This window comes from Mytilus edulis, chromosome 10 (assembly GCF_963676685.1).
Source record: "Mytilus edulis chromosome 10, xbMytEdul2.2, whole genome shotgun sequence".
In the NCBI taxonomy this organism is placed as follows: domain Eukaryota; kingdom Metazoa; phylum Mollusca; class Bivalvia; order Mytilida; family Mytilidae; genus Mytilus; species Mytilus edulis.
In genome coordinates this window covers 47,395,190-47,411,815 of record NC_092353.1, presented here as the reverse complement: position 1 = coordinate 47,411,815, position 16,626 = coordinate 47,395,190, and the positions used below count along the sequence as shown (strand labels likewise).

The 16,626-nt window shown below is 31.4% G+C and overlaps 1 protein-coding gene across 1 annotated transcript; it reads left to right on the top strand.

Annotated features, from left to right (window-relative positions):
• Positions 1-4,848: 4,848 nt before the first annotated feature.
• LOC139491335 (uncharacterized) lies at positions 4,849-10,126 on the top strand. Its single transcript, XM_071278965.1, has 2 exons — positions 4,849-5,620; positions 8,972-10,126. Exons 1-2 carry the CDS (start codon positions 5,035-5,037, stop codon positions 9,379-9,381), a joined length of 996 nt encoding a protein of 331 aa, XP_071135066.1. The 5' UTR covers positions 4,849-5,034; the 3' UTR covers positions 9,382-10,126.
• Positions 10,127-16,626: the final 6,500 nt, after the last annotated feature.

The window sequence follows — 16,626 nt, the reverse complement described above, 5'->3', positions numbered from 1 at the left end:
AACTGTCAGATTTACGGTCTCCGTTCGGACGAGATATAGTTGCGTATTTATATACTAGTACATGATTAACGCTCCGACAAACGCACGACCTACTTTATCAATGGTTTTCCGGTGGAAGGGAGAAGTTCAATGGATAACCCAATAAACCTTTGGGGTCTTAGCTGTCGAAATTGAAGTATATATTATGTACATTTATATTAGAGTACTAGTTGCATATATAACTGATTTGCTTTTCTGTAAAATTCGATTATTCTCTCCTGACACGTCGGTTTTCTCAAAAATTGAACACCTCGAACACGTTAAAAGTGTACTGAACGTGGCATTACTTGCCAACTTATCAATCAATCAACGTAATTGACTTGTCAGGTTTTGTGCTTTTTCTCCATTTCTACAAGCATGAAAAAGGTGTGGGATTCATAAGCATTAGCAACAATTTGTCATAGACAAAGAGTTTCTGTCATTTTAAACTGTCCAACCTTTTTTTATTATTCCGTTAAATTTATAATTCTACGTTCTGGGACTTTGTGTTCTTGCATAGATATCAGTGATATATATATAAAAAAGTGTCCACGCAATACGTTTTAAGGTGTTTTTATGTTTTTTTTGGTTTGAAAAGGTAATCTGCCATAATTAAGAAACTCTCACAAAAAAAAACCAGAACTCGTTATACATACTTCACAATATCAATATATATACTAAATAGTAAATTTTTGCCTTCATTTGTTTGAAATGTTATGATATGAAAGTGCGCTTTGGTCATACAAATTTGAAGTTAAATTATCAACTAAAGAAAGAATATATCAACATTTGAAAAAACCAAAACAATACTAATTATGAAATAGTAATACTAGTATCATTAAACAAGATAAAATGACTTACTCACTACGAGACATGTTGGAAAGATATGAAATACAAGTATCTAAATATATATAAATAAAATGTATCAATGCGAACCAATAACTACAAATAACCCCTATACTTTACTTGTGTAGTACTAGAATGTTTGAGATTTAACTTAGTTCTAAGGAGGAAATGATGTGATACATATACTACGGTACTATAAATCTAGAGGCTCTAAAGAGCCTTGTTGCTCACCTGTATCTACTAATGCTTTGGAAATCATGTAAAATAAGGTTAAAATCATAATTTGTAGTATAAGATATCATCAGATACTATAATATTATCTAAGATAATAGCAAAAAACTGCAAAATTTCTACATACAATTATACTAACTGAGGACAACAACCCAACAACTGGTTGTCGGATCTGTCTGAAAATTTCAAGGCAGATATATCTTAATCTGTTGAACATTTTTGCAACAAGTCAGATTTGTTCCAAATGTTTCAGTTTCAGAGATAAAAACAAAAAACTGCATTTTACCCTATGTACTATTTTTAGCCATGTCTGTCATCTTGGTTCGCGAGCAGGGTCATCGGACACATTTTTAAAACTAGACACCCTAATGATGATTGTGGCCAAGTTTGGTTAAATTTGGCCCAGTAGTTTCAGAGGAGAAGATTTTTGTAACAGTTAACGACGACGGACGACGACGACGATGATGCCGTCGGACGACGCCGGACACAAGACGCAAAGTGATGAGAAAAGCTCACTTTGGCCCTTCGGACCAGGTGAACTAAAAAGCTATACGTATATTTATAAGATTTTTAAATAGATATCATATCAGTCAAACTAAAATCTAACTAATGCTTTTGCAAAGAGATAGTGTATTTGGTGAATCATGCCTAAGTGTCTGGATTGGGATCCTTCAATTCTCTCTTTTTTTAAGTCATTGTTTCTATTATTTATTAATTTTGTCCATTATTTCTTATTTATTATATTTCACCACCCCATTATTTTCTATTTCTCTATTTCCCTATCCATTATTCTCTATTCTCTACATTTGTGTACCAATTATTTTCCACTAGGCTGTACAAGAAATACGTATTTTACTACTGTACAGTTTGTAAAAAAATAAAATCACAGAAAATACAGAATTCCAAAAAAAATTCCAAAGCGGAAAGTCCCTAATCTAATGGAAAAATTAAAAGCTCAAACAGATCAAACGAATGGATGACACATGTCATATTCCTGACTTGGTACAGGCATTTTATTTTGCATTACAAATGGTGGATGGAAATGGGTTTTATAGCTAGCATAATATATATCGGACTTGTTTGACAGTTGCATAAAAATCCATTATATTGACAATAATGTGTACACAAAACAAACAGAAACAATAGGTAAAACTCTCAAAATAGAAGTACAACTGTTAACATTGCGTTATTGTGTTACAATCTTAATCACAATAAAAACAAAGTAACACAAAAGGCAAATAGACAAAGCACATAAGCAAAAATGAAAGACAAGAATACAAAAATGTACCACAGTACAATAACACAATTACGAACCTCGTCAAATGACCCCCCCCCCCAAAAAAAAAGAAAAAAAAGACTTAACAGTAAGTGATATTCAAAAGGACAATTAAAAGAAAAATATAACACGTCATAAAGATGATAAACAATGTCAATACCCATAATCAATACTTTAAGTCCATCTGGTATGTGATTTTAGTAGTACAATAGGAAAGTTTTTAATTGGTTGTTTCCGTGAATCCGGAGATCGAGCATACGAAATTCACACTCAAGGAAAGCATAAAACCACGTAAATACTGAGTCTGTTTTCTCGTGCTTGACAAGTTTTAAGCGGTTATTGTAAGCAGTATTTATGTTACGACTAATAAAATAACTCAATGTGAAACGTCGATGATATCTTTCACTTTAATTAGCTCTTTAAGTGCATATATGAAGTGATAGTATTATATGTAACCTAATTGTAATAACGCATGCCTTTATTCCAATTATGTATACGATAACATATATTTATAAGTCTCATGTAACAACATTATCGAGTTTTTCCAAACGCTTGATTATATAACAAAAGGAATTATAAATACCTCATGAAAGCTCAAAATTGTATCTTTGATAGATTTTAGCATAGTTTTCAATTGTTAATCATTCAAAAACTTTTGTCAATCAAATCAGAAAATAATTGCTGTCTTCAAAAAAAATAGATTAAAAATTTATATACAGTTTCCATTCTCAATTTTAGTTTGAAATGGTTACTTTGATTTTGACCTTAGAAACAATGACCTTACAATCGTTTTATTTTATATTCTCATCAAACGTAATAATATGTTGCAGATAACCTGCAATTCTACATGTATGATTTGATTTGATAAACGGGAATCTATTTTTTTCATATAACACAAATGTATTTTATTTATAAGGACCATTACCTCAGACATAATGACCTGAAAGTTGACAGAGATCAGGGTCTCATATCTGTCAGAAAATCCGAATAATGTTGCAATCATATATGATGTATTATTTGATACAGCATCACGGAACCACCATGTGTTCAAAAAATTTTGTATTTGTTTTATATCTTTGATATTGACATTGGGGTTGATCATCTCATTTCATTTAATCCTGCATTCAGTCAGCTACATTGTATTGTAAAAATAACAGATAATACACAAATAAAAATTTATTAATTGTACCTTTTTCAAAATAAAGGCAACAATAGTATACCGGTGTTCAAAAATCATAAGATCGATAGAAAAAAACAAATCCAGGTCACAAACCAAAACCGAGGGAAAAGCATTTTAAAATATAAGAGTAGAAAGACGACACAACATTAAAATGTAACACACAGAGAAACGAACTAAGCATTAGACAAAATCCGATGAGAATAAAACATCACATCACAACACAATACATGAATTTGGGATAGAAAAGTACCGTGACACGTCTTATAATAATGTAAATTCCCACTCATATATAAAAGGAAACAAACGACTATTTCATTTATTGTGTCTGTTCAGTTAACGCGTCATTGTAAATATAACGGAATTTGATGAGACTGTCATCAAAGTGAGAAGGTTAGCGCTATGAAACCAGGTTTAATCCACCATTTCCTACTTTTGATAATGCCTGTACCAAGTCAGGAATATGACAGTTCTTGTCCATTCGTTTTTGATGCGCTTTACTTTTTTATTTTACCATGTGATTATGAACTTCCCGAATTGATTTTCCTCTAAGTTCAGTATTTTTGTGATTTTATTTTTGATAACCTTTTACATGCTATATATTGTATTTTGTGGTTTGTTCCAAATGCTTTCAGATTATTAGGCATCTGAAAGTATAAGTCAATTACAATTACTCACCAAGATGCACTAAACTATCAGCCTGTTATCTAAGATTAGTTTGCAAATAATTCAAATGCTGCTTACGTAAACTTAGATACTACCTGCATTTTTAGTTCGTAATCAAACATCAATAGATTTATATTGATTGAATACACCTTAAATGCCTTATTTTCCACAAATAAATTCCTGCAAGTTTATACTTGTTTGGATTTCTGACTTCTTTGATTGAACATCACTGATGAGTCTTACGTAGACGAAACGCGCGTCTGGCGTATCAAATTATAAGCCTGGTACCTTTGATTACTTTTTCCACAAATATTGACACGTTCTTACTTTCTTTAATGATTTTCGCAGCTAATATTGTGATCTCTAACTCTGTGTGTTTTGCAAGGAAAACTTTAACATGTTTGTTGTTTGTAGACATATGCATCTTTAGTTGGTATTTTGTAAATGTTTGCTTTGGCAAATCCTTGTAAAATAATAATTATTTGTTATCAAAATGTTTCTGTTTACTTTTACACCTATTTTTGATGACTTTACACTCAGTGTATACTGTTTTAACCACTAAAAATTATTTTCGACGTCAACAAAGATGTTGAATTGATATAACAGTCAATATATGTTTTTTTATCATGTTGGATTTTATCATGTTATTGGTAGTCTTCTAAGCTATTGCATGCGGACCGATTAACTATGCAGAAATAGTTTAGAGTTTTTAAAATAATGAATGAAATCGCTGGAACAGAATACAGCAATGTTTTTTTATAGTTAAAGCGATTTTTTTGTTAGACATTTTGAAAAAAAACCAACTGAACGCACAAAGTCAATGATCAATATGGATATCGTCCGAACCTTTATAATTCTATATAGCTTATCTGTTGCTGGGAAGTTTTCAAGTTCGATTGGATCAGAATTCGAATCTTTAAATACTTGTTCCAAATTTCATTTTGAGGAAAAAGTACTCGAAAAACTTGTGCGGTTGGAGCTTAAAATGCAGTTACTTGAGGAGAAAGTGATGGCATGGGACAATTCAATTACTTCAAAGTTGGATAAAATGGGTAATATTAAGAAGGAAACTGAGACATTTGTTCAATTGGTACAAGATTCTCAGATACGGGATCAAATGCAATTTAACAACTCATACCAGGAAGCCATTAAACAGTTTAAAGCCAAGGTTAACAATGAAACGTCATCTTATGGAGACAAGATGAATACCTTGTTGGAATCTTTGTCTTCGAAAATACAAATGTTCAGTGAAGCTGAAAAGAAAAGGGAAAGAGTTATAGAATTAATGCAGTTTACTCTACATCAAGAACAAGTACGATTCAATACCTCATTTGAAGAAGTTGTGGAAATGATTAAAGTTAACTCCAATAAGACGTTACATGAGTTAATATCAAAGCACCAAACAGGTAGGACTCATTAACGAATGTATATATTATTAAGTTTTGTTTTCTTTGTTGCTTTCCAAGTAGTTCCTATGTAAGGAATAACTCTATGTCTTTATATTTTCTATATGTTTTGGATTATATCTACTTGATTAGAAAACCATACATTTGTCGGGCATGAAATTTAAATCACAAAGAAAATTGCAAACTGACTTTTATCTAAGTAAACCAATGAAAAAAATATATAATCTCACAATTGTACGTTCCTACATAAAGAAGCCGCAATTACTTTATAAATCGTCTTTTTATTATGTCTAGATTTATTTTTATTTTTAAGATCTGCTTTAAAGGATAAATAAATTATTCTAAATACTAAGAATGTTCTTACCCCAAGCAGAAAACCCTAGTCGTATTTGGTACAACTTTTTTGAACTTTTCCTCAGTGCTGTTCAAATTTGTTCTTGTTTTGGCTTTCGAACATTTGTATCTGGGCGTCTTGTGTGGACGAAACGCACTTCTGGCGTATGAAATTTTAAACCTGGTGCCTTTTGTTAGCTATTATTCGTGTGTCTCTTTGTTCAATATATTCTCTTATTTATTTGTATTGTAGTCCTGTAATGTTGTGTTGTCATTTTAATGTTATATTTAACATTACCATTAAAGCGGGAGGTTTGGCATGCCACAAAACCAGGTTCAACCCACCATTTTTTTCTTTAAAAAATGTCCTGTACCAAGTCAGGAATATGGCCATTGTTATATTATAGTTCGTTTCTGTCTGTGTTACATTTTAACGTTGGGTTTCTTTTGTGTCGTTTATTTCCTCTTATATTTGAGTGGGAATTCACATTATTATAAGACGTGTCACGGTACTTTTCTATCCCAAATTCATGTATTAGTTTTGATGTTATATTTGTTATGCTCATCGGATTTTGTCTAATGCTAAGTTCGTGTCTGTGTGTGTTACATTTTAATGTTGTGTCGTTGTTCTCCTCTTATATTTAATGCATTTCCCTCAGTTTAAGTTTGTAACCCGGAATTGTTTTTTTCTATCGATTTATGAGTTTTGAACAGCGGTATACTACTGTTGCCTTTATTTATAGAGGGAAATCTAGAGTTGAATTATGAATGCTTCATCATTGTTTGTTATACAATGTCAAGATTTGAAAGTTGACGAAACCTGACGACACATTCATTAAAGCTCTAAACAATTAAAGTTGAAGATTTTTCCAACATGCAAAGATAGAATTGCACTTTATAGAATTATTTTTATAAAGGGTATTCGTTCAAAGCATTGTGACTTTATATAACTCATCTGAAAATGACTGAAACACACAAGACCAATATGTTAATATCCACAGGCTAAGAACAGAAGAACTTTTCTGGAATCACCTTCATCAGGAACACAATATATTAATTTATATGTGATTGACAGTTCTTCAAACTGGTGCGTTTAGTATTCCTATTCATAATTGTTTATTCAATCATGTAATTCTATTGAATCATTGAATATGCCAAAACTATGTCAGAACCTTAAATTTTGTGACACATAAGAATCTTTTGGTACCATATTTGTGAACACATATCATATTTCAAATTTACTATTTACAGACAAAGAGTAACACTTGTGTGTGGTTTTTATAAGAATCTTGCAACGATTTTGATATTTTGAACCTCCTCGCCTAATTACAATGCAGAAATGCAGAACGGCCTATGAACTTACATTTGCTTTTTCATAAACTCTTTGCTAATATCATTTTACCTCAAAGACATTCAGATTACAATATTTTGGATACTAGTATTTTGTTTCCATAGTCAGTCCTTATTTTTCAAATTTAACAAAACTCATCAAATGAGCAGTAAATGTACAAACAATGAATTTTGCTATATAGTGTTCATATTGAAGACAAGCGTGTTTTTGGAAGCCGCTATTTTGTCTGTGTATCGTCGTTTGGTTACTAAAGTACGTTTACTTCGTCCTTTCCAATTTTTACACAACGAATTCTTTCATGAGTTTTCGACTGTAAACCATAGTCAAAACAATACCTTTTTCAATAAATCACACTTTTAGTCGAGTATACCTAACCAAATATAATATCGTAACATAATGCTAGGTTTTATAACATTTTTACAGTACTCTGAAATTTTAATTGTCAGAAAATTTGAAGTGTTAAATGACTCATGACTTCTTTTGATCGTACAGCTTGTCACATGTTAAGATGACTAAACACCCATGACTTTCAATATTTTGGTATGAGGGTTCCTGATGAAAATACACAAAGGAAGTCAAATCCAATGAAATATGTTTTAAAGTGTTATTTGCACAACTGTGGCGACTAAAAAAATATCATCATATTTTGAAAATACAAGTTTTATAGTCTTGTTTGTTCTGTTGGTCCTTATTGTAAATATCAGCTTCTAAACGTTTTTTTTAAGATTTAAGATATTCAAATATTCAATTGTTTCGGTGATCACTGACTTGTTATTAATTACAAAATTGCGCATCTGGGTCATTATAATATTTTACGTCGAATGTTATAACAAAGACAATATATCTTTCAATTTTAATGATTTCAATTTTTGGGTGTTACACAGGCAAATTTTATTCACATCAGTTTCACGTGAATTTGAATTCATATGAATCTCACGTGAAATTCTCATTAATTTCACTTCAAACGAGCTTATACGTGAACTAACGTAAAATCAGGTTTTTTTTAAAAGTTTTACACGAATCCCATGCGAAACTCTTGTGAATTTCACGTGATATTCACATAAATTATTAAAATAAAGTAATTCAAACAACATCTAAATTTTCAAATGTAATTAAAAAAATGAAAAATACCAAATAGTTTTTTGAGAAGTTCACGTGAGAATTATGTGAATCTCAATTTAATGAACAGTTTCCCGTGAGTTTCAGGTATGAGGCGATGACAGTTTTTAGGCGAATTTTATTTGAGATTCATGTGAAATTCATGTAAGCAAATTTTGGCTGTGAATCCATAATAAAAAGTAAATATTCTTTATGTCTCACCCTATCTATAGGTGATTTCCAAAATTCGCTTGCAATTTGTTAATAGTCATAGAAATCAAAACAGCGAGAGATATGTCTTATTTCATAAAATTATAAAAGACGGTGTACAATGAAAGATTGTCAAATTGTAAGCATAAAAGAGTGAAATAATAAACATTTAACTCATAGAAATCAAGAAACATAAAAAATAAACAAAAACAATTGCAACACTTTTTAAACTACTAAGTTCCTAAGATAGTGTACAACCATTAACAAATATCGTGACCTTTTAAAGTAATTCATATAAAAAAGTCGAGAATCAGTTAAAAAAGCATTTGATTATATATGAATATTTTTTTTTCTTTCAGATTTTTATGAATTGGTAAAGAAACGAGAGACAGTTGCGTTTTCAGCATACCGTACGAGCCATCAAGATTTATCGAAAGGAACAAAGATCTTATTTAATCAAGTCTGGACCAATGTAGGGAATGGATATAATCCAAGCACTGGGATATTTACAGCTCCAAATGCATGTCTTTATCATATTACGGCGGTGGTTATGTCAGCACATGGTGATGATTTATATCTGAGACTTTATCACAATGGGTTGGCGATGTCAGGAAGTTATAACGATGGTGACGGTTATAAGACCGGAACATTTGATCTTGTCTTAAATCTACAGAAAGGAGATAAAGTCTACATTGCAGCAAAACACATTGATAAAATATACAGTGACGTTAATACATACGTTACATTTTCTGGCCATAGCGTTTGGTAATCAGATAACATTTATGGTGGACTATTTTACGTTCTTGTTTCTACTTTGCTTTCCAGTGAGTTGAAATGTTTTAGAATACAACGAGGGAAGTCTGTTATTAACGTGTATTCTTTTATATGTGATAATAGCATTCAGTATGGTAATTCATCAAATATGATCACAAATAAACTCAAAGTTTTGAATTGATCATATAATGAAAATCTTTTTAATTTAAAACTAAATTGGCATTATAATAAAACTGTGAAATGTTATATAAAGTAACATGTTTATTGAAAGTATATTGAACACTCCAAATGTATCATCAAGAGAAGAAGTTGCCCTTCATTTATTAATCATTGATGCATACCGCAAATTTCACAATTTGAAATGATTTACATGTCATGTCTTCTTTCGTTTTCCATGGCGCTTAACAATAAATCACATTATTTGATTTAAGATTCTGTTCCCGAACTATGAACAACAAATTTATTTGATTTGTAAAGAAATAATGATGTATTCCATGTATAAGGTACTCCTTCCAACAAAATTATAACAATAACAAATGGGCGTTTTTTTTTATTCAACGCCATTTTGTGAAAGGCTATAATTGTCTTACTAATATTGTTTTACATTTGCCCCTTTTTACTAATACATGTATTGTATTTAAAATGTATCATGTGACATTTATTTGGTCAGTGTATGTTAACTTATTTTGTAAATATGTGTACTTGTTTGATTGAGTTAAACCATTATAATTGATATTCTATAGTACGTCTTTTTATAGTGTAATGTTACACACCTACATTAGGTAATGGTGAAGTCTGGCGCACGCTAAAACGTTTAATGCCGCTGCTTAGCACCTATCCTAAAGAACCTGTTGTTCAGAGGTTGTCGTCTGTTGATGTGGTTCATTATAGTTTCTGTTTTTTTTATATATATATAGTCTAGACAGTTGCCATCTTTGTTCTGCCTAGACGCGTACGTTGCCACTTATTTTCACTTCAAGTTATTAGTTTTGATTGCCTTTTACGTACATTCTACTCCTTATTTAGATAGGTCATTGGACAGTACCTAACGGAATTTTGACTGTAATTGCCTACAATCAAATACCGGACCAAATGGTTCTTACTCACACCTAAACAGTCGTGGTCCCGTGAATATGGACTACGTTAATATGAAAATACACAGCATTTAAAGCCACGAACAAATGCAACAATTATGTATTTCACGAGATCTTAATTTTCGCAATGAACAGTTCAAGTAGACAGTTAAAAGACACTAATGATGGTTTAACATATTTTTTATGCCCCATTTATGGGCATTATTCGGTGTGAGCAAAGGCTCCGTGTTGACGGTCGTACATTAACCTATAATGGTTTACTTTCATAAATTGTTATTTGGATGGAGAGTTGTCTAATTGGCACTCACACTACATCTTCCTATATTTATTATGTTTTCTGGTCTGTGCGTCCGTTCGTCCATCCGTCCGTCCGTCTGTGCCGCTTCAGGTTAAAGTGTTTGGTCGAGGTAGTTTTTGATGAAGTTGAAGTCCAATCAACTTGAAACATAGTACACATGTTCCCTATGATATTGTCTTTCTAGTTTTCATGCCAAATTAGAGTTTTTGCCCCATTTTCACGGTCCACTGAACATAGAAAATGATAGTGCGGATGAGACTTTCGTGTACTGGGGACACTTTTTTGTTTGAGTGAAATATTGAACACATATTTTATTTGCTATCATCATATAATCATTTTCTGTGCACCTATATGTTAGTTGCAATACAGCGTTAAGTTTCTAGTTTGAATTGTTTTACGTTTGCCACGTCGGGGCCTTGTATAGATGACTATGCGATATGAGCTTTGCTCATTGTTGAAAGCCGTGAGGTGACATTTCTGTGTCAATTTTTCTCTTGTGAAGAGTTTTCTCATTGGCAATTATACCACATCTTCTTTTTTATATTGGCTTCAAAAATCTTTTCGACTACCTACAATTTGGGCTGTGTGAGTATAGGATACTTACAGAATCAAAAGATTCCATATAGTACTTATAAACTAGGTCCCTCTTCTTATGCAATTGGATAAAACATTTTACTACTCGTTACCTTATATCTCCTCGTTGAAACTTCAGGGCTGACGTTTCCTATCACAATGATCATAATTTCCTTGGAAAGGGGTAACTGCTTACACCGATTAAGTCAAAGTCAACGCTTTGAAGTTTACCGACGCAATCCTGTTGTGTTGACCGTTATGATTTATCTATGTCACATATGAATACTGATATGTATGACATTGTGACATTGTCTGAGCCGAAATATTCATTTTATCCACCTATGGTTACTTCACTGAGTAACAATATATTTTTCACTAGTTGGACAAAATTTCTATACTATTCAGAAGTCCTTGCGTGCTTCCCAGTTTTTAGAAGGGTTGGTCTTACCTAGTGATTAGTTTTCTTTGTTGGTATTGTGTACCGCTGTTTGATTTTCCGTTTGGTTTTAATTGCTTGTATTATATATAAGAAGATATGGTATGATTGCCAATGAGACAGCTATCCACAAAAGACCAAAATGACACAGACATTAACAACTATAGGTCACCGTACGGCCTTCAACAATGAGCAAAGCCCATACCGCATAGTGAGCTATAAAAGGCCCCGATCAGACAATGTGAAACAATTCAAACGAGAAAACTAACGGCCTTATTTATGTAAAAAAATGAACGAAAAACAAATATGTCGCACATAAACAAACGTCAACCACTGAATTACAGGCTCCTGACTTGGGACAGGTACATACATAAATAATGTGGCGGGGTTAAACATGTTAGCGGGATCCCAACCCTCCCCCTAACCTGGGACAGTGGTATAACAGTACAACATAAGGACGAACTATAAAAATCAGTTGAAAAAGGCTTAACTCATCAGATGGACAAAAATACAAGTGGACCGGGCCCGGTACTAAAACATCCCGACACAAAAAGACACAATAAACAGATCTGAGAGTACTCGCAGTTATCTGACAGCTAGTTCAAAGCCACTAACAACTAATAAAAATCATGCAACTAAGACTAAACTATAAATCCGTACACATCCAACATCCAATGGATTTAGTGTAAAGACGTCATAAACAGCCAGAGAAAAACATGACCTTGTGCAATGCCAAGTTACAGATATGGACAGATTGTAGATCCATGAATATGTATATACATATAACATACTAGGAATATTTAGTTTTTAGCTTTTAATTTACTGATAACAACATCTATATTTATACCAATAAAAACAATATTCAATGATCTTATTACAGTGTTGAATAGGTAACCTTTTAGAAGAAGTTTATTTAAAGGAGCATAGATCATTTCTAAATTTCCGGTCAAAATGAGGATGTGCTATCCCGTTTGAAATAAGTTTTCTACAGGTACAACCAAACTTCAAAACCAAATCTTTATATCTATAGAAATATTTAGTAAAGGTTTTAAGTAATTTATGGTAACGATATCCCTGGTTTAATAATTTACCAGTAATACATAGGTTGCGTTCGATAAAATCAAAAACGTCACAACAGACACGGGCATAGCGAACAAGCTGTGAAATATAAACACCGTAAGATGGTGCCAAAGGCACATCACCGTAGAGTCATGTTCTGTTGTTTAGTTTTATACATGTGTATGACAGCTACCTTTCTATTATTCATGAGTCAGTAGAAAGACACAAGTTCCTGCCCTATCTATATACCCTTTTTGCAGTGGCATCCATAACAACACCAACCTACTGTATTTATTGTTTATGTGTTCTGTGTTCTGGTTCATGCTTGAAACATTTGTATCTCGATGCTGAGCAACCTTATAAATAAATCAATTCTTTTTACCAGTATCATATGATGCCTTATAAATTTCTGATCTATTTCTCTTGTGAAATGATTTCATTTCTTGGGAATTATTTGTACTATTTGTGCGTCTTATATGTGGAAGTAATTAACAAACGTCGTTTGTGTGATTTTATGTTTCTATTGTATTTGTATTTTGCAAGACAATGTTATGCAAATTATGACATTCATTATTTATTTATATGCCTCTTGTTCCCTTGAATACTGCATGGGGGTTTTATACGGGTGTAGCTTAGATCAATTCTACATGAGAGGTCATAATGAGGTTTAGGCGTAGCGAAAATGCAAGAAGTGTGAGGTATTGCTCAAAAAAGATTTTAGCTAAAGATTTAACATGGTCAAGTTAATTTCGATAGTTGACGAAATTCCTGCCTTAAAAATCAAAACGTTCATTAATCATGTCAACAATGATCAAGGTCAACACTTAGTACAGACACCGCTATGATAAACACTTTGGAAAATACATGCACTGAATTAAGAAAGCAGAAATCATTTCATGATACCAGTTTTTCGAGTTAAGGCATACATGTAAGGAATTAAAAATACAACGGTGCTTGTCATGCTTCTGTATTTGCATTGCAATTTGGTCAAACATCGAGTTTTTGGGCAAGTTGTAAATTGTCGAGAAAATTTGTTTCGTTCATAATGCTTGTTGACTCAAGTGTTATACATGTTTGTGTTAATTATCCGGCAAATCAATGTAATCTGACCTCTTTTTATAATATTTAGTTCTTCATTAAGTATTGTTTTGCGTGTGCGTTTATGTTACTGAATAATTCGGTGCTTTTCAATAAGTTTTTTGTCTTTCAGTTATATCGCAATACTTTTTAAAATTATTTCTATATTAGTCAAATGAAATCAACGCACGTTGTTAGTTAGGATTTAGCATTTCAAATATAAATGATTTGAAAAATTGAAACTGGATAATTTTAATTTGATAAACTTTTATTACATGATTTTACATTGCATATTAAAGACATTGTTCGTATAGTGGTTTTGAAGAAGTCGCCCCCAGTTAGAAAATAATCCAAACACTCTGCTGACATCAGCAACATGTGTTGCGTTATATTGTTTTTTTAACTCACTTTATTGGTCATGTATAAGGTCACGAGGCTAGTGGATAAATTATGGTTCCTTTGTCTGACTGACATATCCTCCATGTAAGTATACTTGTTTGAGTCTATAGATAAATATTAATCACTTGACTTCTTTTAGACTGATGATGCATATATTGATGATACAAGTAACTTTGTTACGCATATGAAAGTTGTTTTCTATTCTTTTGTTGAGTTTGAGCTTGGGATTTTACCATTTGACAACTGATTTTTCGTTTCGCATTTTCATTTTCATCAGAGTTAGCTTATTTTTGTAATTTAATTTTGTACTCCAGGAGAGCATGATATTCGTCTAAAATTGCAACAACAAACAAACAATTAACAAGTTATATGATATTTACATATTTATTGAGAAATATATTGGTTATAAATAATGAGAATTTTACAAAAGGAGATAACATTCACAAGTTCACCGCAGATAGACAATGACTATACTCACTCAAAAATATTTTGTGTATGAGTGGAAAACAAAAATGAGCATGAGTTGTCGTCTGATCATATGAAATCAAATAATGAACCTCCACATGTGTGTTATATTATTACAACAATTTATTGTTCATAAGTTTATCAGAATAACACGGATACAGATTACATATGTATATATATATATATCAGTAGATTGAAAAAAAAAAATACTAAATACAAACAAAGTTATTTGTGAAAAAAATTGTCCAAATAACATTTACATTCCATTCCATAATGTACACCATATAATACTCGAAAACACTTAAAAAAAATAAACTCGAATTTTTACGTTAACTCTGCACACAAAAAAAATACGTAATCAATCTTTCTGGCACTTGTTAATCGTTTGAGACATATTGACCAGGTTATGAATACTGGTTCCTCCAAACTTTTTACATAGTCTTTATGTGCTGATTCGGCGTACAGCAACACCAATCAATCAACGGGTGGAATCAATATATAACATGAAACATAAAGAGGACTTTTTAAATTTTTCTTGAACTTATTGTCAAGATCACAAACTCTACTAAGATGTAAATACTGGTCGATTGAAATTTTCATGGTTGTTTTAACTATTAATTGAAATAAAAACTTGATATAAAGTCAAATATCCTTAAAATTAATCTTTATGCATGTGTCAGCTTACAAAATTAATGAATTTGATATGATTTATTCATTCATAACACTTTTCCTACTGATCCAACATTTTGTTATTATGAATTATAATTATTGCATACGTCTGGCGTATATACTAGATTTAGTCCTGGTATCTATGATGTATTTATTTGTTAGAAGTCGTGTCAAAGTTTATCAACATAACCTTGTGATTCGTTATTTATTGTCCTTTCAAAATTGTAGGATAAATTTAACCAATCTGTCGATTATTCTCTGCAACTTAATCGGTTTCTCCTTGACAATTACAGTATTAATGTAAGTTAATTTTTTTTTGCTTTTGTTTTATATTTAAGACAAAGATTAAATACACACACGTTTGTTGCAAAGTTAAACATTTAAAAAATGTAAAAAATAATAAAAAAAAAAAAATCTGCATTTTGTTTTTCAGAATATTCAATTGCATCCTGTCTTATGTTAGGTTATTTATTTTCATAGCTTTCCAGACCAGCAAATAATTTGCAGACACGTATGGGACTTTTGATGTTACTTACGCCGAGGAACTATGTGTAATTGAGCTATATTTAAGAATAAAAAATTAGAAAAGTTTGTTGATATTCAAATGATTAACCCTATCAAAAGGTTCAAATATACACAGTAACATAATCAAACGAAAAAATGACGAAGAATACAAGTTTTGTCAAATGCGTGAATACTATTTCCCTATGACATAGAACTTAAACATATTGTTCACTACATATCAAAGCAAGTTTACGGAAATGAAAAACCGAGTTGATAAAACATTTGTGATGCTGATAACTTATATTTTTTTAGTTTAAATTTCCTTACTTATTTTTGAATTCCTCTTCGTTTAGTGCATGCAGTGACTACTTTAAGAAAACATATATACATTATAAAATTCAAGTAAAATAAATGCATAGTATGATATAGTTCATCTGTATAGATATGTAAGAGCTAAAGCATAGGACAGAGTTGATATCAACTAAAACAATAATAAATCAACGAGTTTTAGAATAACAGCTGAAATGTGTTAATAATTTGATTTTGGATGTAACGCGTCTTCTGATTGGCTGACGTTATTTTGTTATCAGCCCATATACATAATTTAGTCATGTGACCGTGACGTCATCAACGTTTTTTCATGGTTTTCGTCGGTTTAAAATGGAA

Excerpts from the sequence above, each read along its gene's own strand:
- LOC139491335 (XM_071278965.1), top strand. The coding sequence starts at position 5,035 with ATGATCAATATGGATATCGTCCGAACCTTTATAATTCTATATAGCTTA. Across the intron at positions 5,621-8,971 it reads AATATCAAAGCACCAAACAG|ATTTTTATGAATTGGTAAAG; the intron begins GTAGGACTCATT and ends TTTTTCTTTCAG.